Source organism: Mytilus californianus, unplaced genomic scaffold (assembly GCF_021869535.1).
Source record: "Mytilus californianus isolate M0D057914Y unplaced genomic scaffold, xbMytCali1.0.p SCAF_5, whole genome shotgun sequence".
Classification (NCBI taxonomy): Eukaryota; Metazoa; Mollusca; class Bivalvia; order Mytilida; family Mytilidae; genus Mytilus; species Mytilus californianus.
The window spans coordinates 29,215,362-29,240,454 of NW_026262701.1; the positions used below are offsets into that span (position 1 = coordinate 29,215,362).

The 25,093-nt window shown below is 31.2% G+C and overlaps 1 protein-coding gene across 1 annotated transcript in view; it reads left to right on the forward strand.

Moving 5' to 3' along the window:
• The window catches only part of LOC127702590 (E3 ubiquitin-protein ligase RNF166-like), a 31,049-nt gene extending 7,109 nt beyond the window's left edge, over positions 1-23,940 (forward strand). Inside the window, exons 3-6 of the mRNA XM_052206860.1 lie at positions 2,504-2,607; positions 15,375-15,489; positions 18,155-18,262; positions 19,632-23,940. Of these exons, the coding sequence (XP_052062820.1) occupies positions 2,504-2,607; positions 15,375-15,489; positions 18,155-18,262; positions 19,632-19,697 (393 nt within the window). The 3' untranslated portion in view covers positions 19,698-23,940. The remainder of the gene's footprint in view (positions 1-2,503; positions 2,608-15,374; positions 15,490-18,154; positions 18,263-19,631) is intronic.
• Positions 23,941-25,093: the final 1,153 nt, after the last annotated feature.

A 25,093-nucleotide genomic window follows, 5' to 3' on the forward strand; every position in this document is an offset into this window, starting at 1 on the left:
TTCTTGCCAGATTTTTATAAAACTTATACTATAGGTTAATATCAGCAATATCTCGTACAAATTTTGTTATGGTGGCTGATCGACTTTTTTAAAAAGAGTTATGCCCTTGGAAATATTAAATTTATGGAAAATGGCCTCGTTAGCACTCACTCTCGAGTACAATTCTTGCCAGACTTTTATAAAACTTATACTATAGGTTAATATCAGCAATATCTCAGACAAGTTTTATAATGGTGGCCGATCGACTTTTCTTAAAGGGTTATGCCCTTGGAAATATTACATTTATGGAAAATTGCCTCGTTAGGGCTCTCACGGGTACAATTCTTGCCAGATTTTTATAAAACTTATACTATAGGTTAATATCAGCAATATCTCAGACAAGTTTTATAATGGTGGCCGATCGACTTTTCTTAAAGGGTTATGCCCTTGGAAATATTACATTTATGGAAAATTGCCTCGTTAGGGCTCTCACGGGTACAATTCTTGCCAGATTTTTATAAAACTTATACTATAGGTTAATATCAGCAGTATCTCAGACAAGTTTTATAATGGTGGACGATCAACTTTTATTAAAGAGTTATGCCCCTTAGAAATATAAAATATGTGCACCGCGGGGGACATTGGAACTCTGTTCTTTTATTACTGAAATAATAATGAAAATGATTAAGTTCTACATTCAATCCAAGTGTCATCTGAATTTTGTTTAAACATATGATGTTTGATTGTCCCTTGGTTACTTCTCTTTTTAAACACAAATTAACATATTGAGCCAAAATCACTTAATCAAAGTAGTGATGGTTGTCTTTAAATGTCTTGCAAAAGCTTGTATAAATTTTTTTTAATTAAAAATGAGATCAGAAAAATGTCAGTCTGTCGGCCGTAGCTAAATAAATGGCTGAATCACAGCACCGATGATGCTTTGAAAAACTGCACTGTTAGCTATTGAAAAGCAATGTTGAAGAAGGAAATTTAGACTGGCGTTTTTTTGTCGATTGAAAAGAATAGCAATGCAATGTGCAATGAAATAGTGTGCAGATAGTTATTGTTCATCTTCGTTTGTATGCATGTTTTCCTTGAAATGCCTTGCTGTTTGTTTTTCTCTTACCTTCAGAGAATGAATCGGGAGACATTGAGCAACTGGTTTTGATATAAGATGGTTAGGTTATGGTGTTCATTTTTGTCTCACCTGCGATGAAAGATGCAAAAGCAAGACATAGAGATAACAATGCAAAGGGGGCGGCTTAAACTATTTGTATAAAGCTTTATATTACAGTGGATAGAAGACCTGGATGCTTCATTCCTTGTATACATTTAAGTTATGTTACAAAGTTTCTGCCTGTCATATGTCCATTCTCCTTGACTCGATTTTCATGGTTTAGGGACTGTTAAAAACAGTATAGTTTATTTGTAATGTGAATTTCTTACCTACTCCTTATGAGTAATAGGATAACTATATTTAGTATATATGGCATCTTTTAAAGGTCTAGATGTCCACCAGACAGGGTTCATCTTACTGCACGTATCATTGACCAAGGTTAAGTTTTTGTGGTCAAGTCCATATCTCAGATACTGTAAGGGGTATGTCAACTATATTTGGTGTATGGAATGATTGTATAGCGTACATGTCTGTTTAGGAGGTTCCATCTGACCATTACCTAGTTTTCATAGTTTATTGGTCAATGTATATTATGTTTTCATGGTTAAGTCTGTTTCTCAAACACAATATGCACTTGTCAGCTATTATGGTTTATTGAATGTTGTACAGAGTTCATCTGTCCTTGACCTTATTTTCATGGTTCATTAGTCAATATTAAGTTTTTGTGTTTTAGTCTGTTTCTTAGATCATATAAGCAATATATGAACTACATTTGGTGTTTTGAATGACTGTAAGGTGTACATTTCTGTCTGGCAGAGTTCATCTGATCTTGACCTCAGTTTCATGGTTCATTGGTCAATGTTTAAGTTTTTATAGGAAGGTTTGTTTCTCAGGCTGTATAAGCATTAGGTCAACTATATTTGGTGTATGATTCATTGGTCAAAAGTTTAGATTCTTGGTTAGTGTTGTTTCTCAGGTACTTTAAGCATTAGGTCAACTATATTTGGTGTATGGAATAATTGTAAGGCATACATGTCTGTCTGACAGGGTTCATCTGCATTTTATGCCATTTACATGGATCATTGATAATGTTAATTTTATATATACATTTTACTTGTTGTACGCTGATTTTTTGCCCAAAATAGGGATTTTTCAAGAAAGTGATTTTTATTATGTGTTTGATTCACTCTGAAATTTCTCTCTGTACTATAGCAGATTTCACATTACAACATAAAATTACATTGTAAATCAGCATATAGTCACAAGTAATCCTCTTATTTTACAACAATTTTACTTCACATAATCATTTTTAATGAATCATCTTTATGGTTCAGTATAAATACAATGAAAGCTTTAAAATTACTATACATTTAATTTGGTAACAAAACTTGCTTTTGACTTTTTCAGATGCCAATAATACAACATAAAGCACATATATCGGTTTGTGATATGGTGGATACATCTTTACCTAAATTCAGACCAGTGCGGGAAACATCCCAGCCTATTCCCAAGTATGTCATATAACTATTCATATATAGTAGCAAAAAAAAAACCTGAAACTGCATTTCTCAATATATGGCTATTATTTTAAGCATTTAAAAGATAATTGAACATAGTTTTTGTTTTCAGAATGTTGTAAATATGTGATTTCTCTTTAAACCTTGTCATAGTGTCATTAGATGATATTGTAATGCCAAATAATTGCTGTAATTATACTTCAAGAGCAATTTGCATTCTTTCCGACAATTGTTCTGAATCATGAAACAGATTATTGAATTTTATGTGATATTATTTTTGGTTTAACCAATGCTAATGTAGCACTGACTTCTTGTGAGATTTTATTGTCTGGTTTACGTCATGCCACTAGAAATTGCCATTGAAATTGATTGGTATCTGAGTTAACCCAAAGACTACATAAAGTTTATTTTTGTCTGTAGTGTCTGTTTGCATGTTTGCTGTTACTCAAGACCTCATATCTCTTTTGAGTATAAAACATCCATTTTTTTATCATTTTTGTGGCTGCTGGAAAAAAGTTGTCACTTATTCAACAAAATGGCTGTTTTCCCTGTTGATAATAGATTAAAGAGATGTTTTATACTTATTCCACAAAACTATTTCGTGTGAATAAGAAATGGAAAAAGAAGCATGTGCCCCAGAATCATGAAAAATCTGACATGCAGAGTTGAGTTTCACCAAATATCTTTAAAAGCATTTTTGTTATAAGATTGTGACCCATTATTAGTTTAGAATTTAGATTTGGTAATTTTAGACAATTTTTTTTCAGGATGCAGTTTTTTTTCTGGCTCGTATTGAACTTTCTTGAAACTTGTCCCAAAATGCAAATCTGATTTTAAAATCAAAAATTGAATATGATTTATTTCCCTTGATTAGAAGTATACTGTTATAATTACTGTTTCGCTGCAGTCTAGAGCAACGGTGAGAAATAAATAAAAAACTATGTGTAACTTTAATTTTCAAACATTTCAAGCTTTATCATCAAGTTTAAGTACAAATAAGAGAAGCAAAAAGACAATTAATAATTTATAAATTGATACAAATGAAATATTGTCTTTTAATCAACATGGACTAAACTCCACTAATTGTTGACTTCAATGTTGTAAAACAGTTCTACTCCCCAACAAGGGAAATAATCTGTTTCAAATCATCATGGACTACACACCACTTATTTTTCGACTCTTCATTGGTCTTCAATGTTGTAAAACAGTTCTTCTGCCCAACAAAGAAAATAATCTGAAAAATAATTCAAGTTATAATTTTTAAGTTCAATTCATGATTCCAGAAATAAAATTCTTCAAAGGTCTACTTCATGAAGTCAGCAGTATATAACAATCTAATTAAAATAAAATCACCGCCAGCAACTAAGCGTTAAAAATGAGTGAGTATAGAAATTTAATTTTAATTAGAGTGGTTATATAAAAAAAAAACCCAGATCGAAATCTGGATATCATTTGATTTAAAATAATTTTATGAAACTGAACCTAACAGTTTGTCAACTTGGTGTCTACGGCTACTTGTACTCAATCTTATATCCATGCCGGGTGTCAATTTCTAAAGTTTCATTTCTATCTGCTGTAACATGTAACTGAGAAGGAGTCTTTTATGAAATGCTGCTGTTATTGCACAATTTAAAATAAAATGTTAGTGATAGGATTTTCATGCCCATGACATGTTTAAGGTTCATGTGGACCCTTTAGCTAAAATGGCTGCGTTTTCACCTCAAAATTTACTCTGAGTACAGACAAACCTGTGTATCTGGAAAAGTTTTAAGGCATAGCATGCCCTAGATTAATAAAATTCAAATGCATTGTATGTTTTAGAAAATTTAAAACTTAACTGGATTTTGCAGTGCACTTTTTTTCGTCCCTGTAGAAGATGATAAAATTAACAAACAGTTGAGTTTCACTTGATATGGTCCACTCAGGTACACAGTTTAAATCACCAATTATTGTAAGGTATCTATTGTCCATCTATTGTCCATGTCAATCAATACCAGTTCACGTCAATTATTACCTGTGGGGAAGTTCTCAAACCTCTTTCACAACTTAGTTTATTTTGGCACCTTCTTGAGGAATGAAAAAAAGTGCACTGCAAAATCCTGTTAAGTTTTTAATTTTCTAAAACATAAAATATATTTGAATTTTATTTATCTAGGGCATGCTATGCCTTAACATTTTTCCAGATACACAGGTTTGTCTGTACTCAGAGTAAATAATGAGGTGAAAATGCAGCCATTTTAGCCAAAGGGTCCACATGAACCTTAACTTCTGGTAATACTAATAACAAAAATATTATTATTAAAAAAATCATGGAATTTTATAAATACAAGTTACAACTCTTAAAATCCTATATATAAAACAATTTGTTAGAATTTGTGAAAAAAAATTAAATTGTAAATGATACTAATAATTAAAAGAATATTATCCAAATTACAAAAACTTTACTAGAAAATTTTAAAGATGAATTTTTCATTATACATATATGTACATGTATATTTACCTCCCTTTAAAAGTCTTGTGTATGTTTTTTATATATATTTCAGAAAGCAAGTTTTTAAATAAAATTTAGATTACCTTAGATAAATGCGCTTATAATATAGTTTACAGATGACTTTTTTTAAACACATTTTTATGAGAGAAGAATAAATATTTGTTCTTTAATTAAATAGTTTATACCTTCTATAGGTAACATATAAAATTTTATAGGCCGTTTTATCCCATAGTTATTGGCTGATACCAATTTAGTGCGCACGACGAAACGTGTTTTTTAAAATAATATTTCTGCTGACTCCTTACCTAGTAAGTAAGGTATTATAAGAATAAAAAATATCTCAACATCCCACATTTCATAAGACTATTAGCTATCTGTCTCTATTACTTTTAATTTCAAAATAAATCCAAATTTTTATAAATTTAGAAATGAAGAGATGTAGTTTCAACTTTCATTGCCAATGAGACAACTGTCCAACTAGACTTAAAATGAATTTGTAGTATGCAATTATAGGCCCTGTATAGCCTTCAACAATGTGTTTTTTCACTCCCCATCATTCCAATGCACATTTTTCTACATTTGAAACTGTTTATTTTGGTTTTTGAATAGTATGCATTTTTCTTTTGCTGAAATGAGCTAAAATTGACGCATTGAAATCTTTCTAAATAAACTTGTCAAATTTTAACATAATTTCAGGTCCAAACTATTAATTTTCAATTCTAGTAAACATATCTTCCATTGTTTCTTGTGCTGATTAGAGTTAAGATCATTTAAAACCAAATAAGTTTGAAATCTTAAGTTTTGATTTATTATGGCATTAAAATCTGAGTGACACTTATGTCCACATTAATAGGTAAAGTTTTCTGTATTTTGTGTATTTATATGATGTAATAAAATGTGATTTAGAGAGAAGTTTACAGAAGAATACTCCCTTACAGTACAAAAACATGATTATATTCCGTCCTTCAAGAAACTAGCCTCAGGCACGGATCTAGCCATTTTGAAAAGACACACCATGAAACTTTACATAATTTAAAAAAGGAAGGGGGCCCAACACTGGGAGACCCCTCCTGCATCCAATTATTATGAGCCTGTATGGATTTAAAGGAAATTAAAGTTGTGAATGAAAGCCAATAGGAAATAATGTTTCCATACACATGATAATAAAATTTACCATTTAGTTGTAATTAAAAAAGAAACGTAAGAAAACTTATCTAAAAGGACTTGACCCCAAGGGTGACTGCGGTATAGAAATATGTAATCTCTTGGTCTTCTTCCTATTTGGAGTAAAATCCCTGCCAAAGTGGGGCGTCTGTTATACAGTGCTAGGTATATAAATTCTCAGCAACGTCTGGTCAGAAGTGGGACGTAAGATCTGATGCAACGCCTCATGTAGAGAGAGAGTGTCAGACTCTCTGTAAATTAAGAATTCTTGCAACAACTCTTTGAGGGGTCCATAGGTGACCAACTATTGCAAGGCTGAATTTCAATCTTTATCCAATATTCCCTCATTTTCCAGTGGCATTCCAAAATTTTGTACCTTTGTCATATTTTAAAAAACGTCTCTGAGGGTTGCAACAAGGAAATAAATAGTCATTCTTTTCAAAACCTGAAATAAAAAGTATACAACATTTAGAAATGTACTTTTTATACGCCCGTTTACGGGACGTATTATGGTATACCGTTGTACGTCCGTCTGTCCGTCCGTCGTCAACATGTCGGACATTAACTCAAAAACGCTTTAACCAATTTGCTTAAAACTTTAGTGAATTGTTTATATCTATTGACGTGAGCTCCCTTTCGTTTTTTATAAATTTTAGATTTTACGTTTCCGAGTTATGGGGTTTTATTCATTAAAAAAAGGGGGATTTTCCAGTTTTCGGACAATAACTCAAGAATGCTTTCACCAACTTGCAAGTAATTTTGGTTAATTGTTTATATCTATTGATATGAGCTCCCTTTGGATTTTTATAAATTTTAGATTTTACGTTTCCGAGTTATGGGGTTTTATTCATAAAAAAAAAGGGGGATTTTCCAGTTTTCAGACAATAACTCAAAAATGCTTTCAGCAGTTCTCATGAAACTTTGGTGAATTGTTGATATCTATTAATGTAAGCTCCCTTTAGAATTTTATAAATTTTAGATTTTACATTTCCGAATTATGGGCTTTATTCATTAAAAAAGGGGGGATTTTCCAGTTTTCAGACAAAAACTCAAGAATGCTTTCAGCAATTCGTATGAAACTTTGGTGAACTGTTTATACCTATTGATGTAAGCTCCCTTTAGAATTTTATAAATTTTATTTGTTTATAGTCTGACAACAGATTTACTAAGTATTGCACAACAGCAAGAAATCTTTAATTGAATATAAATTCAATTCATATAACTAACTTCAAGTTCTTTGACTACATTTATTCAGAAACCTATAATAGATGTATGTCAAATATTTAATTACAATCCAAATTCAGACCTGTATCAAGCTTGAATATTGTGTCCATTTTTGCCCCAACTGTTCAGGGTTAGACCTCTGCGGGCGTATCCAGCTGCGCTCAGCGAAGCAGTTTATTCATTTATTATATATTTTATTTCAACAATATTTAATAAATTGAATCAATGAAAGCTCATTTCATTCAAGGAATGAGGGGAAAAAAGAAAAAGGCAAAAAAATACCTTGTTATATGGCTGGCTGCTGTGCATGATCATATATGTGACCTGCCATGGCATTTCCATGAACGTCATTGTGAGAAAAACACCGATCTTTTAGAAATAATTTCCAATATTTGTATTGGAGATAGACCATGGATTTTTAATTTTGTAATATCCCTAATTCTGTAATGGTTGATTTGCTGAGTATAACTCAAATATTGAGTTGAAATAATTAAAAAAAATTAGTCATAGTACCAGTCTGCACCAAAATGTTTTCCCACTGCTAGTCTGAAGACCAATATTCAAACATTTTTCTTATATGTCTAAACAAAGTTTTGCAAATACTTACTAGTTTCAATAAAATTTGACTAGTCTTGGGCATCATACTAGTGCATAACGGTGCAGACTGTAGCATTACTAAGATAATTTAGATAACAATTGTTTTAGCAGTAATATCTGAAAAATAATGGTATTACAATACTATAAAATTATTTTTCTCTGAACTTCCTATGTTAAACTAGTATAGTTCTGACAAAAACTCGTAGAATGTAGAAATCTGGTTCTATAGTTGTATAGGGAGATAAACCATTGCATCTGGATCTCAAATATATATCTATCACCTGCATTTTTATCAAAAGTGTACATACAACATTATCAGAATCACACGATGACTTGTGTATATTAGGTCTAGTCAATTAATGTAAGTCAATAGATGTGAAGATATGTGATGAATTTTTAGGAGTCCAAATCCTTGAAATTATCTATATATAAACAAGTAAACAGAACGATCAGAAACAATATTAGACATTTATTATAGAAGTCCAAAGTCTTTGTTATGTTAGCATGGCAGATTTAAAATATATTATACTTCATAATTGAAGCCTGGTAAAAATAATATATGAATTGAAGGTATGTCAAACACTTACAAATAAAAGATAGTTTTCAGATAGGTTCCTTCAAATTCCTCTGGTATTGAATTGTTGTTTCAAATTATTTGTGGAGAACTGGTAAACACTTTACAGCTTCCACTTTACTATGCTTACATTCTTTCAAAGTTTTACATTTTTGTTTGAATTTGAAATTACTTTATTCTGCATAAATTGATAAACAAGCTTTCAAAGTGTTTGAAATCCAAAATTATCTGCTCTATAGAGTTTTCATAGATAGAATCATTAAAATTGCATCAATATAATAAATGCATAGTCATTTTGAAAACAACGCCTTATATTAACTGTTACGCTTCATGCTATGTTTGGTAGAGAGTTACACATGTTACATAATTAAACTTTAAAAGAAAAAAAAAACCTACTGCAGGCTGTAATTTACACAAATTTTAAAAGAATTTCATTGCAAGTTTTAATAACATTTTCTAAAAAAGACTAAATAGCTCTTTTTTTTACATTTTAAACTGTGTTCAAATAGGCTGTTTGAAAGTAATCAGCACCAATGAAATATATAATTTGTTGTCTTATAAAAGATTCATTAATAAACGTCTTATAAAAGATGCATTCATTAATAAATAAAATTTAATCAAATACTCCATATTTTTGTATACAAAAAGACCCATTACACTGTTGTTTCAACAAATCTGTCATAATAACATGACAAGATGTTTTCTTTCGGTATGTACTGGATAAATATGCAATAAGCCCATTTTAAACTAGGTATCTCCCTAAGCCTGGAAATCTCTTGGCTAAGTCACATATGTTTGGGATGTTTGTTCTGTGTGTTGGTGTGTTCTGAACTTTCTAACCATCATACTCAGATGTGGATCCAGCCACTTTTAAAATGTATTATGGTATACCGTTGACTGTCCGTCTGTCCATCCGTCCGTCATCAACATGTTGGACATTAAACTCAAAAACGCTTTAACCAATATGTATGAAAACTTTATTGAATTGTTTATATCTATTGATGTGAGCTCCCTTTCGTTTTTTATAAATTTCAGATTTACCTTTTCCGAGTTTTTGTGTTTTATTCATTAAAAAAGGGGGGATTTTCCAGTTTTCCGACAATAACTCAAGAATGCTTTCACCAACTTGCAAGAAATTTTGGTGAATTGTTAATATCTATTGACATGAGCTCCCTTTCGATTTTTATGAAATTTAGATTTTACGTTTCCGAGTTACAGGGTTTTATTCATAAAAAAAGGGGGGATTTTCCAGTTTTCTGACAATAACTAAAAAATGCTTTCAGCAGTTCTCATGAAACTTTGGTGAATTGTTGATATCTGTTGATGTAAGCTCCCTTTAGTATTTTATAAATTTTAGATTTTACTTTTCTGAGTTATAGGGTTTTATTCATTAAAAAAGGGGGGACTTTCCAGTTTTTCGACAATAACTCAAAAATGCTTTCATCAGTTCTCATGAAACTTTGGTGAATTATTTATAGCTATTGATGTTATCTCCCTATTGATTTTCATAAATTTCAAATATGACATTGAGAAGAAATTGAACTTTATTTGTTTATAGTCTGACAATAGATTTACTTAGTATTGAGCAACAGCACAGTGTATTGCACAACAGCAAGAAATCTTTAAATGAATATAAATTCAATTCATATAACCAATTTCAAGTTCTTTGACTACATTTATTCAGAAACCTTTAACATGTCAAATATTTAATTACAATCCAAATTCAGACCTGTATCAAGCTTGAATATTGTGTCCATTTTTGCCCCAACTGTTCAGGGTTGGACCTCTGCCGGCGTATCCAGCTGCGCTCAGCGAAGCAGTTTATTCTGACATTGACCTAATATTGTAATAGCTTATTTATTTTGATTATTTCCCTTTAAACACATATGTATGTTTTTTTTAGTATAATACCAAGGGTTGATATTAAAAACAAACATTAACATTTGCTGCCAAAGTTGGTAAAAATTTTACTCTAAAATATCTTTTTTTGGAATGATATCAATATGAAAGGTTATTAATTTGCTCCTTCCTTACAACATATTGACTTTTGACAAGGGAACTTCAAAAACCATCTGGGTGATACAAATCAATTATATTATTAACTACATATGATTGTATAACAATCCAATATTTTAAACATCTACTCCTCAATCTACATATAGGGAGGTTATAAACATCTACTCCTCAATCTACATTAAGGGTGGTTATAAACATCTACTCCTCAATCTACATTAAGGGAGGTTATAAACATCTACTCCTCAATCTACATATAGGGAGGTTATAAACATCCACTCCTCAATCTACATTAAGGGAGGTTATAAACATCTACTCCTCAATCTACATTAAGGGAGGTTATAAACATCTACTCCTCAATCTACTTAAAGGGAGGTTATAGACATCTACTCCTCAATCTACATTAAGGGAGGTTATAAACATCTACTCCCCAATCTACATTAAGGGAGGTTATAAACATCTACTCCTCAATCTACATTAAGGGAGGTTATAAACATCTACTCCTCAATCTACATTAAGGGAGGTTATAAACATCTACTCCTCAGTCTACATTAAGGGAGGTTATAAACATCTACTATATTCATTCTACCCATCATCACTGTTAGGGATGTAGATATAAACATCGTAAGTCAAGATTGTATCAGCTGATTTTCATAATTCTCATGCACAGTGAAAATATACTTTCAAAGGGCCATAATACCTGTAAAATTAATTCTCGCCAATTTGACTCAGATTCTCATATTTGATATAACTTGCTAAAGCGTATATATAAATGATATTCAAATTACAAAAAGTCCAAAAGGTATAGTTAAGAATGCATGGACTGATTATAATGTATCAGCATTTTGTGCTTATTTTAGACCAGATGTCATCTAATTAACCATTGACATTACTTTTGCAAAATGCAGATATTCATATGACCCAATAAAACATAAATGTAGACAAGCATGTGCAGTCACAAAATGACGCCTTTCTTGGTATGTGTGATTTCATTTCATAGATTTAAAAAATGTGTAAATCAAAAAAAATTTTGTTCAAGGATTTTAACCACTATTGGACCCGGTTGGAAAAGTATAAAAAAAATAATACGACCAGTTGCAAGTGATTTTTTCAAAAGACCCACCTTACCTTAGTGAAAAATGGAGAACACTGTTGGTAAAAATGTATAATATATATATGCTTCTCAAAATTGTTTCCTGGGGTCCAAAATTGATTTTTTTTTTTAAATTGGAAAAAGATTGATGTTAAATCCTAGTTTTCTTTAAAATTTACAAATTTTGAGAAATATCATCTTGCTATTATTTGAACAAAAAAATGAGATGGTATTTATCATGAACACATCTTAATTTCTTGGTGTGAATTATGAAAATTGACTCCCTATGCAAATGGATTATTATTCATGCATCATTGCTTTCTGCCTTGCACAAAATGTGTCAGTTTGGCACTTACAGACATATCAGTTTTGTCTCGACTTGAAAGAGTCAAAAACTGAGACTAAGGTCTGTTACTAGCAGCGGCTGTGGCAAAAGCTTGTGATTAATTCAGTTTAAGGGGGATCATTTATGATAGGTTAATGATATTTGGTATGCAGTTGTATAAAGACTGGCAAATCTCATAGAGATTATTTGGTCCTGCCCCCTCAGTCTTGGACTATTGACTATAAAACTTTTACATAGTTCACGACTCACATGTTTAAGTTTGTGATAAGTAGATATAGGAAGATGTGGTATGAGTGCCAATGAGACAACTCTCCATCCAAGTTACAATTTATAAATGTAAACCATTATAGGTCAAGGTACGGCCTTCAACACAGAGCATTGGCTCACACCGAACAGCAAGCTATAAAGGGCCCCAAAAAATTACTAGTGTAAAACCATTCAAACGGAAAAACCAACGGTCTAATCTATATAAAAACGAGAAACGAGAAACACGTATGAACTACATAAACAGACGACAACTACTGTAATCAGATTCCTGACTTAGGACAGGTGCAAACATTTGCAGCGGGATTAAATGTTTTAATAGTACCAAACCTTCTCCCTTTTCTGAAACAATAGTATAACATCACAACATAGAAAAACACACTATAAAATATCAATTGGAAGGCTTAACTCAATCAAAAAATGTAAATTAACACACAATGAACGAATAAATTTGACCTGTGACACCTGAATGCAAATGTCAATTTAAGGGAAACCACTGATGATAATTAAGTCAATGAAATTTGGTATGCAGTTGAATAAGCATTGGCACATCTCATTTTTCATGAAGATTATTAGGCCCTTCCCTCTCAGTCATGACCTGTTGGCTTTAAAATGCATTGTTTCAATAGTAAAGTTTGTTATTAGATCAGTTTAAGGGGAACCACTTATGATGAGTCAATGTTATTTGGTATGCAGTTGTATAAGCATTGGCACATACCGTATAGCTAGTTATTTTCGCAGGGTGTTTATTTTTGCTTATTTTGGCGGGCCAGGAGAAATCACGAAAATAAATGCCACGAAAATTTATGCATATGTTCGATACTTTCCAAGTTAAAGTGTTTTGTAAACTATCTATTTTTTCCCTTTCGACGGATCAATCAGGGTTTTTGTTAATTTAAACAACATAAATGTCAAAGGCCATTGTTCACTGGCTATCAGGTGTTAATTAGTTTATTGGTTACATGATAAAATAAATAATAATATAAGAGTGTAAGGTACGCTGTCAGGTATTTTATCTTTATTAATAAGTGTCAAATTATATAAGAGTTGCAAGTCACTCATGATAATTTTATAATCTAATTAGTACATCAAAGGTCTGGTAAATTTCGTAACTCAGATCAACCGTAACATTTACAAGAAGTTTGTACACCTGTGAAAAATAACTATGTACCGGTATTCTATTGATTAACTGTATAAAAATAATCAATAAATAAATTCATGCAGGAAAAACAATCATTTAACCATAACAATAGACCCTTGTTTGACAATTTTTACAACTTTTTAACTGGAACCACTTCAGTATCCGCCAAAATATTTAATTGGGATTAAAGAATCTGCCAAAATAAAAACCGCCAAAATTTTTTGTATACTTTGTTGTCCCTTAATCGTGAAATTTTACACCCGCAAAAATAACCCGCTATACGGTATCTCATTTCCATAAAGATTATTTAGCAGTGTCCCCTCAGTCATGGTCTGTTGACTTCAAATTTTGCATTGTTTACTTGTTAAAATTTTTTATTAGTCAGTTTAAAGGAAACCACTAATGATAAGTCAATGATGTTTAGTATGCAGTTGTATGAGCATTGGCATATCTCATTTCTGTAAAGATTATTTGGCAGTGCCCCCTCAGTCATGGTCGATTGACTTCAACTTTTGCATAGTTTACTTGTTAATGTTTGTGATTAGGTCACTTTAAGGGAAACCATTTATGATAATTAAGTCAGTGTTATTTGGTATGCAGTTGAATAAGCATTGGCATATCTCGTTTCCATGGAGATTATTACATGTATCAGGCCCTGCCCCCTCAGTGATGGTTATTTGGCTTTAAAATGCATTGTTTTAATGTTAAACTTTGTGATAAGGTCAGTTAAAGGCGAACCAAGTCAATGATATTTAGTATGTTTTTGTATAAGCATTGGCACATCTCATTTCCATGAAGGTTATTTGGCCCTGTGCCTCAGTCATGGTCTTTTGACTTTGAAACTTTAGCATGGTTTATATGTTAAAGTTTGTGATTAGGTCAATTCAAGGGGAACCACTTATGATAAGTCAATGATATTTGGTATGCAGCTGAATAAGCATTGGCATATCTTTTTTCCATGGAAATCTTTGTTGCCTTGTACCTTCAGTCATTGACTGTGAATATTTTGCATATTTTACATTTCAATGTATTATCAACACTTGCGTTTTACTATCTAAATTACATACAGGTCTAGTTCATACAAGCAATATTGTTAGATTCACAATCATGAACAAAGGAAGATAACTCCATCTTAAATTTATAATTTGCCTTTCTGATTACAATTCAATGTTTTATTTTAAATTTACAAAACTCCATAGGTTTTACCTTGTGTTATTCCAATTTGAAGCAGTTTTCTTCTCCAAAACCTGATAGGTGCACAAGTTTCCTGACAGATTTGATTTCGGCAAAAAATAGAGATAACCACAAAGGGGTAGTGTTTGAATAACCATACTTGTCAAGAAAACTTTTCTTTATTGAAAATTACATAAGTAATTCATGGTGTATGATTCTGTTATAAGAAAATAAGAAGCACTAAAATCATAACCCCATCCAAAAGAACTATACCTCCCCCCCCCCCCCCAAAAAAAAAAAAGAAAAATAAATAATAAACTAAAAAGACTACAAATTCGAAAGTTATGAGAAATGAAAGGAATATCATGAAGGGAATTTTTCAACAGAAATAGAAATTTTTATTGATTCATATTGACCTTTGATTCAAGTGCTTTAGATATCAAAGATGTATGATTTATTTTAGCTGGGCATGTTGCGGTGTCACTTTCTAAACATAGGATATATCTAAGGAAAGATAACAAGATCAAATGGACCATTTGAATATATAGCATTTATTGATTTTCCTTTTAAAGTTCTTGTCCTGAAAATTCTAATAGCATTTCAAGCCAGATTATGTGTTAATATGATTTTTGGTTCATACTTAATATTCTTATTCGATAATGATACAATGTATAATTGTAGGGATCTACCCAACAGATCAACATTTTCTTGTCCTTTTTGTGGAGAAGCAAACTTGGATACTAATGGAATGGTCAAACATTGTAATGAAAAACATACGAATGAATCCTCGGATGTGGTAGGTATTTGGAATCTCAATAAAGCAATCATGTCAACAAAATCATGTCAACAAAATTCAAGTGTGATAGCTTCAATAGAAACACATGTAAATGAGCCTTATGATTTGGACACTGTCATAGAAAGCATGTAAACAAACAGTCAAATATGAACATTTCAATGAAAAACATATAAACAAACCTTCAGATGTGATCACTATGATAAAAACATGTAAACAAACCTTCATATGTGAACATGACAATGGAATACATGATAACAAACCTTCAAATGTGATCACTGCAATGGAAAACATGTAAACAACCCTTTAAATGTGATCACTGCAATGGAAAACATGTAAACAAACCATCAAATGTGATCACTGCAATGGAAAGCATGTAAACAAACCTTCAAATGTGGTTCCTGTGACAGAAAACATGTAAACAAACCTTCAAATGTGGTTACTGTGATAGAAAACATGTAAACAAACCTTCAAATGTGGTTACTGTGATAGAAAACATGTAAACAAACCTTCAAATGTGGTTACTGTGATAGAAAACATGTAAACAAACCATCAAATATGATCACTGCAATGGAAAACATGTAAACAACCCTTCAAATGTGGTTACTGTGATAGAAAACATGTAAACAAACCTTCAAATGTGGTTACTGTGATAGAAAACATGTAAACAAACCTTCAAATGTGGTTACTGTGATAGAAAACATGTAAACAAACCTTCAAATGTGGTTACTGTGATAGAAAACATGTAAACAAACCATCAAATGTGATCACTGCAATGGAAAACATGTAAACAAACCTTCAAATGTGGTTACTGTGATAGAAAACATGTAAACAAACATTCAAATGTGATCACTGCAATGGAAAACATTTAAACAAACCATCAAATGTGATCACTGCAATGGAAAACATGTAAACAAACCTTCAAATGCAAACATGACAATGGAAAACATGTAAACAAACCTTCGGATGTGATCACTGTGATAGAAAACATGTAAACAAACATTCAAATGTGATCACTTCAATTGAAAAAATAACAATGGAAAACATGTAAACCAACCATCAAATGTGATCACTATGATAGAAGACATGTAAACAAACCTTCAAATGTGACCACTATGATAGAAAACATGTAAACAAACCTTCAAATGTAACCACAAAAATGGAAAAAATGTAAACAAACCTTCAAATGTGATCACTGCAATGGAAACATATAAACAAACTTTTAAATGTTATCATTGCAGTAGAAAACTTGTAAACAACCCTTCAAATGTGAACACTGCAATGAAAAATATGTAAACAAAGTTTCAAATGTGGCCCCTGTATTAGAAAACATGTAAACAACCCTTTAAATGTGAACTCTGCATTGAAAAATATGTAAACAAATCTTCAAATGTGGCCACTGTATTAGAAAATATGTAAACAACCCTTTAAATGTAAACACTGCATTGAAAAATATGTAAACAAACCGTCAAGTGTGGACACTGTAATAGAAAATATGTAAACAACCCTTCAAATGTGAACACTGCAATGAAAACTATGTATAAACAAACCTTCAAATGTGGCCACTGTATTAGAAAACATATAAACAACCCTTCAAATGTGAACATTGCAATGGAAAACATGTAAACCAACCAATAAATGTGATCACTATGATAGAAGACATGTAAACAAACTTTTAAATGTTATCACTGTAGTGGAAAACATGTAAACAAACCATCAAATGTGATCACTGCAATGGAAAACATGTAAACAAACCGTCAAATATGGACTTTAAAAAAAAACATGTAAACAGACCTTCTAATGTGATCACTTTAATAGAAATCATGTAAACAAACCGTCAAAAAAGATCACTACAATGAAAAACATGTAAACAACCCTTCAAATGTGGACACTGTAATAGAAAACATGTTAACAAACATTCAAATTTGAACACTGAAATAAAAAAACATGTAAACAAACCTTCAAATGTAAACACTGCATTGAAAAATATGTAAACAAACCGTCAAGTGTGGACACTGTAATAGAAAATGTGTAAACAACCCTTCAAATGTGAACACTGCAATGAAAACTATGTATAAACAAACCTTCAAATGTGGCCACTGTATTAGAAAACATATAAACAACCCTTCAAATGTGAACATTGCAATGGAAAACATGTAAACCAACCAATAAATGTGATCACTATGATAGAAGACATGTAAACAAACTTTTAAATGTTATCACTGTAGTGGAAAACATGTAAACAAACCATCAAATGTGATCACTGCAATGGAAAACATGTAAACAAACCGTCAAATGTGGACTTTAAAAAAAAACATGTAAACAAACCTTCTAATGTGATCACTTTAATAGAAATCATGTAAACAAACCGTCAAAAAAGATCACTACAATGAAAAACATGTAAACAACCCTTCAAATGTGGACACTGTAATAGAAAACATGTTAACAAACATTCAAATTTGAACACTGAAATAAAAAAACATGTAAACAAACCTTCAAATGTAAACACTGCAATAAAAAAACATGCAAACAAATCTTAAAAAGGTATCCCAATTCTTGATTTGTGGCAGAACAGAAGAATACATTTTAACAAACCTCAAATGAATTAGAAAATACTTCATTCAGTAGAAAAAGTCATATTTATAACATAATATTGTTTTTTTTACAGGTGTGCCCTATATGTTCATCAATGCCCTGGGGTGATACCAGTCAAAGAAGTGTAGATTTTATGCAACATTTGAATCTAAGGCATAAATTTAGTTATGACACCTATGCAGTAAGTAAATTTATGAAATAACTCTAGTATAATGAGATATGTTGTTTTATTGGATTGGTATACACCAATTTCTAGTTTGACAACCGTTGAAGGATTTAAGATATTTTCCCATAATTGTTAAGGGCCACAAAGGAAAAAATGATGTCTGTCAAGATAGACTACTTTCTGATTACCCAGGTACATTGATGACTGATCAAAGAAGTTTCCAGGATTATAAACATTATATATGATATCTAACATGTATAATAATCAATTCTAGTGGGTAATACATTATCAGGTGACATGGAATAATTCATGTTAATTTTTTATTTAAATGCAAAAAGGAGAAATTACTCCAAAAATTTACACAGAGAGATGAATAACCCTATTATTCACATGAATAACTGATGAATAGCCTTTTCAGCTTCTTGATTTGTACACTTGTTATCTCCCATCAAAATGATGTCATAGATGTATGTAAAAAAAATGGCAACGGCCAGGTATGAAGTCCATCAAGTGATCAGGTAACAAAGCCTGGTAATTCATTTAGTGCTGATGATACCCATTACAAATGGTCCCTTTAAGAGCCATGAATATTTAACAGAAAGATTCTACATTTGAAATTCTAAGACTCAAAATAATTCTCTGACGTAAGTGTTTTGACAATCTGTAGTTACAGTTAGGCATGTGCTTCTTTTAAATTTATCTTCAATGGTTCAAAAATACTTTCAACTATTTGATAGACATAATAAAACAGTTGTGGCACCTTAGAGGCAGTGATTTTCAAAATTGTCAACCCTAAATAGTCATTTCACTTTGGTCTGTGCCCTCAGGGAAATAACCTTAACCAGTCTTGTTTTAAAATGGTATTGGAAAAGGAAATTGAATCTTTGTATCTGTAAGAAATTGGGATATTTCTTAAAATTTTCATATTAACATTAATGACCCATAATCATCCAATCTCACAGTCTTTATACCTACTACATTGATTATTATTTTACTTAATAACAATTTTTAAAATGACATGTAGGTTTTAATTACAAATTATCATCCCCGTCAACCTTCCAAAGTGGGATATCCCCATGAGAGGAGTTGATCTGACTCTTTTAATCCTCAAAATACATAAATTGAATACCTCAAAACATACTTAAAAAGGAGTTATAATGACATTTTAGTACAAATGTACTCATTCAAAACCATAGTATATTTGATCGAAAATGGTTATGATGTCTGTAGGATATGAATTATGTCCCTTTGTTTGTACAATTCCTATGGACATTTTACGACTTTGGCACTTATGAATCTCTCCTAGTGTTACAATAAAATTGTGTTAAATCATATCAACTTACAGTTTAAAATCCTACAATAATCAATTAAAACTCTTTTTCAGGATTTTTCATTGGATGATGATCAGATGTTAGAGAGAGCACTGCAAGCATCATTACAGGATGTGTGATAAAGGAATATTGAATTAATATATATTGTGTTATACTGGAATGATAAATCCAGCCGATAGATATTCTCAGAACGCCAAGTCCAAAAGTCTTATGTCAGTAATGTCCATAAATGTATGTCTAGTGTCCATCTTTACCTTCCATTTATATGATACTGCAACTAATGTGTCAATTTTTTAAAGCATAAACTTTTCACATTCTCACCAATCTATATATAGCTATATACAGATTGTCATTTCTCTTCAGATTATTTTTGAATTATGTTCTCACTGAGAGATTTCATGTAGCTGTGATAGCTTTCAATGGTACTTCAGTGGATTTTGTGTATTTTGTGTGAGCTATAAAGTGCTAAAGTGGAAGAATATTGAACTTTTACATGTCACATATACAGTCTGCACCAAAATCTTTTCCAACTACAAGTCTGGAGACCAATATTCCAATATTTTTCCCATGTGTCTAAATAATGTTTTGCAAATACTTACTAGTCAACAATTGTTAAGTTTTCTGCTTAAGTTTGTTTGATAGGAACTACTTGTGGTAGATCATTGATACTTAATATGAAGTTGCATTACTATCAGCACATATCAGTTTGACGACTATTTTGAGGCCCTGCTCCCTAGGTCATGGTCCAGTTACTTTGAATTTTAATTAGCAATTTTCAATGTTAAGTTTTCTGCTTAAGATAGTTTGATAGGATCTACTTGTGAAAGATCAATGATATTTTGTATGAAGTTGCATTACTATCAGTTCATATCAGTTTGACAACTTTTTGGAGGCCTTGCCCACTAGGTCATGGTCCAGCCACTTTCAATTAGTAAGCAATTTTTGATGTTAAGTGTTCTGCTTAAATCAGTTTGATAGGATCTACTTGTGATAAATCAATGATTTTTTGTATAAAATTGCATTACTATCATTACATATCAGTGTGGCGACTTTTTTGAGGCCCTGCCCCCCCTCCCCCCCCCCCCCCCTTTGGACGTGGTCCATTGACTTTCAATTAATTAGCAATTTTCAATGTTAAGTTTTCTGCTTTACTTAAATTGATAGGAACTACTTACAATAGACACAACGATATTTTCTATAAAGTTACATTACTGTCTGTACATCTCAATTTGTCTACCATTATCAGGCCCTGCCCACTAGATCATGGTCCAGCAATTGAATTAATAAGCAATGTTGGTGTGCATCAGATTGTCTTATTTTGAATTTTATGCCCATTGGCGAGACATATCTCTGTGTCAACAGTTTATTTAATATCATATTAGGTTGGGTATTTTCCCCTTGAGAGCTGTCAATAGTAAACAACAAATTGTCTATAAATGATATGGTTTCAGGGCTATAATAGGTCAGCAGTTATGTTCAGTAATGTACTGTAGCCTACTCTTGCATGTGATGTACATTTGTTCAATTTATGATGTTGATTTGCTGTGTTTTTTTTCATGCTGCACCTGGCATAGCTTTTAATTTCAATATTGATTTTTTTGTGCCTGTCAACTTTTTTGCTGTTTATTTAAAAATTAGATGCTTCTCTTTTTAAAGGGTTGGAAAAAGCCTTGATGAAATGCATGTGCACAAAACACTTATGTTTCTCAGTATGAAGCATGCAGCAATATAAGATGTACTTCCTTCCACACTTTCATATCCCCAAAAAACTACACCCAAAGAACAGTAAATTCTAATATTTCCCCCTTTACATTTAAATGCCAAAACAATTAAAATTGTTGAACTTTGAAACAAGCTTTTTGTTTGTTTTATTTTTATGAATTCATATGCATTGTAAATTGTAACATTTTCACTTAGAACATCATACACCATGTGATCTTTGTCTCCAATCAAGGCAAAGGAATCCTTATAAAACATCCATGTTATATAATTTTGTTTCTTCCTTTTATAAGGAATTGTTTATATTCTTTCCATTGTATCTTGTTAATCCTTTAGAAATTTATATGCTGTGTAATATCAGACATGTAAACAAAACCTGTTAATTGAGGTACTTCAGCGATTTAAAAGATCCTTTGGAGCACTTGAGTTCACCCCTGGTTTTTAGTGGGCTTAGTTTTGCTTAGTCTTTAGTTTTCTGTGTAGTGTTTTGTGGACTTGTCTGTCTTTTTGTTTGTTTTTTTACCCTGGCGTTGTCAAATTTTCCTTGACTTTTGAGTTTTTAATGTCCCCTCGGTATACTTCACCTATTTTTATTTAAGCATCAAACTAGATGTGAGTCTGTAATATTTGTGAATAGATAGGTAATTCTTTACTAGTTTTATTAATTTCAGCAATTCTCATTTATACATTAAATTAAAATCTTTTTGAATTAATAACAACAGATAAAATATTTAATTCTTCAAAGCTCAAAAGAAGAGGTTTTGGATTCATGTAAGCTCAGACAGTGGATTTTTTCATATCTCAACCATAGCTGCGTATTTTTCTTCTGAACAATATGAGGGAAAGCAATAAACTTTGATTTATTTTTGAACCGATTTCTTTATAATTTCTTCCGACCATTTTTACAGAAATGGATTATGTCAACATGGTCAATGGTTTTCAGACTCTGCTTGATGAAGTTTTGTAGAATTATTTTTACTTTGCTTTGAAAATATTTTTTAATGTGTATTGAATCTAAGTAAAAATAGATGTTGAGTATTTCAAAAACATAATAAAACCAATAAGACATTTAGAGAGTAGAATGTATGTTTATTAGAAAAGGAAGAACATTTTTATTTTTAGTCATTCATGTCATTTATTTTTCAAGTATGTTTTGATATTAAATTAGGTAGTTTTTCTATTCATTAATGTAAGAAAAGGGTTTTGTTCATTTAGAATATTTTTAAGGAAAATCTTCCACATCTTTTGGGTTGTAATTTGGATTTTGTTGAATCAGTTGGTATATTTGCATGAAGTTTGAATCAAAAGTAGTTCTAAAATTTAAATTCATGAATCATTCTCGATATCTCCTAAGATATAACTTGCTACAGTACTTAAGTAGTAAATACAATATTTTAAAATAAAAAAAAAAAAGTACTGTTATTTCAGGAAACAACATTATTTCCTTGATAATATCGTATACCGGTAATCAGCTGTGGAAGAATATGATACAATAAGTATAGTGAACAAAATATGTATATGGTATCATATTCTTTCACAGCTGGTTATCAAGGTAAAAAATTGTTTCTTGAAATTATTGTAGTATTGTTTTTTACAATCTATTGGATCCTGGATAAAAGTATGATAAAATTAAAAACATTTTCAAACAAAATAGACAAATTGTACAGTATATTGTAACAATTTTAAATTAGTATTTGACAAGGGTAAATTATTTTTCATGTTTTTTCTCGTGTTCTAGCCTTCACAAAAGGTTTTACCTAGCATTGTTAAACCTTGTTTTATCTTTGACAAGCAATTTTACTGTATGATTTATCACCCATTGCTATTTTTGTTAAATTTATGTTTAACCAAACTTAAGAATAACTAGATATGTTCCTTATGTCGTAACTACAATACCCTTCCCTTTTCACGATTGTGACTTACTGAATTAGACTATTTACCAGATTTGTAATAACATAAGCAACACGACGGGTGCCACATGTGGAGCAGGATCTGCTTACCCTTCCGGAGCACCTGAGATCACCCCCAGTTTTTGGTGGGGTTCGTGTTGCTTAGTCTTTAGTTTTCTATGTTGTGTCATCTGTACTATTATTTGTCTGTTTGTCTTTTTATTTTTGGCCATGACGTTGTCAGTTTGTTTTCGATCTATGAGTTTGACTGTCCCTCTGGTATCTTTCGTCCCTCTTTTTAGATGTGTGCTAATATTGATAAGAATTGTCGACAGACTGTGATTTTGTTTTGTTTTTATTTGTACATATTGTTTTGATTTGTTATTTATTATGGACATTCACAAGGTAGTTCAGGCCATTCAAACATAGTTTTTGAATTTCTTAAGCCTGGTACATCTTTATTCGAAACAACATTTTCATAAATAAATCATCTATAAATGAACAGAATCCCATCTTTGAATCACATTGTGTAAACTATAGATTATATGCAAGAATAGTTATACATATCAAAAAGTGAAAAATGTTAAAAAAAAAAAATGTATAACTTTGCATTACAGGTCAACAGTGTTTGATTTATGTTAGTATTTGTGAGTCTACATGTTCATCTAACACATGTCATATGGCCTTTTTATTTAAAGATTAATACTATGTATTATTTAAGAACCATGCATTAATAAAAAAAATGGAAAATACATTTTGATTGTTAGATCTTTTCGTCAGTGTTGAATTGAAAAGAAAGGATGTAGTGTATCAATGCTGGACACAACATCCTACTGGTTTAAACATATTTTATTGTTCAGAAACTATACAAATGAATGAGACACCATTTTTACAACTTAGTAATGTCTTCTCTAGGAGAGAGAAACAAAATCCTACTGGACTTAACAAATCAGAAGCAAATAAAACGGTGCTTTTATTGTTGTTCTTCCTTTAAATATCCATTAATGATGGAGTCTTTTTGTAATTGTATGAGGAGGGAGGGGTTGTGTGAAAATTTTTGGGGAAAAAAGTTATTGATGACCCATCACTCCCAATAAATAGGCAGAATGAATATTTTGAAGTAACTGATCATGAACGTTACTGTTAAAAAGTTGTTTCCATAGGATTCAATTTTTTTATGCCCCCGCCGTATGCAATGAGGGCATTAAGTGTTACCCTTGAATGTCTGTCCTTCCGTCCATCCCATTTTGTTTCCACACTCTAACTTAAGTTTTCCTCATCCAAATTTTATGAAACTCATACACAATGCTGAGAACCAAAACTCGCAGACAGAGATTGAATTTGGATAGTCAGTCATTTACAGTTCTAGAGTTATGCCACATTATAATTTGGAAAATTACAAATAATTTTGTTTCAACACTCTAACTTCAGTTTTACTCTTGCAAATTTTATGAAACTCATACACAATGCTTAGAACCTCAACACACAATCAGAGTTTAAAATTTGGCAGTATGTCATTAACTGTTTTAGAGTTATGCCCCTTTATAACTTGGAAAATTGCAAAGCTTGAGCAGGGGGCATTCTTGGCCTCAGACACATTCTTCTTTTTGGTTTTGGTTTAAAAGATTTCTTACAATATTGTCAGTTTCATATTCCATGTCTTATCTGATCAAAGGTATGGTTCTTAAAGGATGATGTTTGACCAATTTTATATCGTTATGAAAACAATGTAACCATACATGTATAATCTTGAAAACTATAATAGATGGGCAGAAACTGTCTAAATAATCCTTTCTATACAAGATTTAGAAAATGTTAATATAATTGAAACTATCATTTGACTGCTTAAAGGATTTATTGTCCTGTAATTTACAAGTTATGTTTTATTTCAATGTTCCTGTTTTATT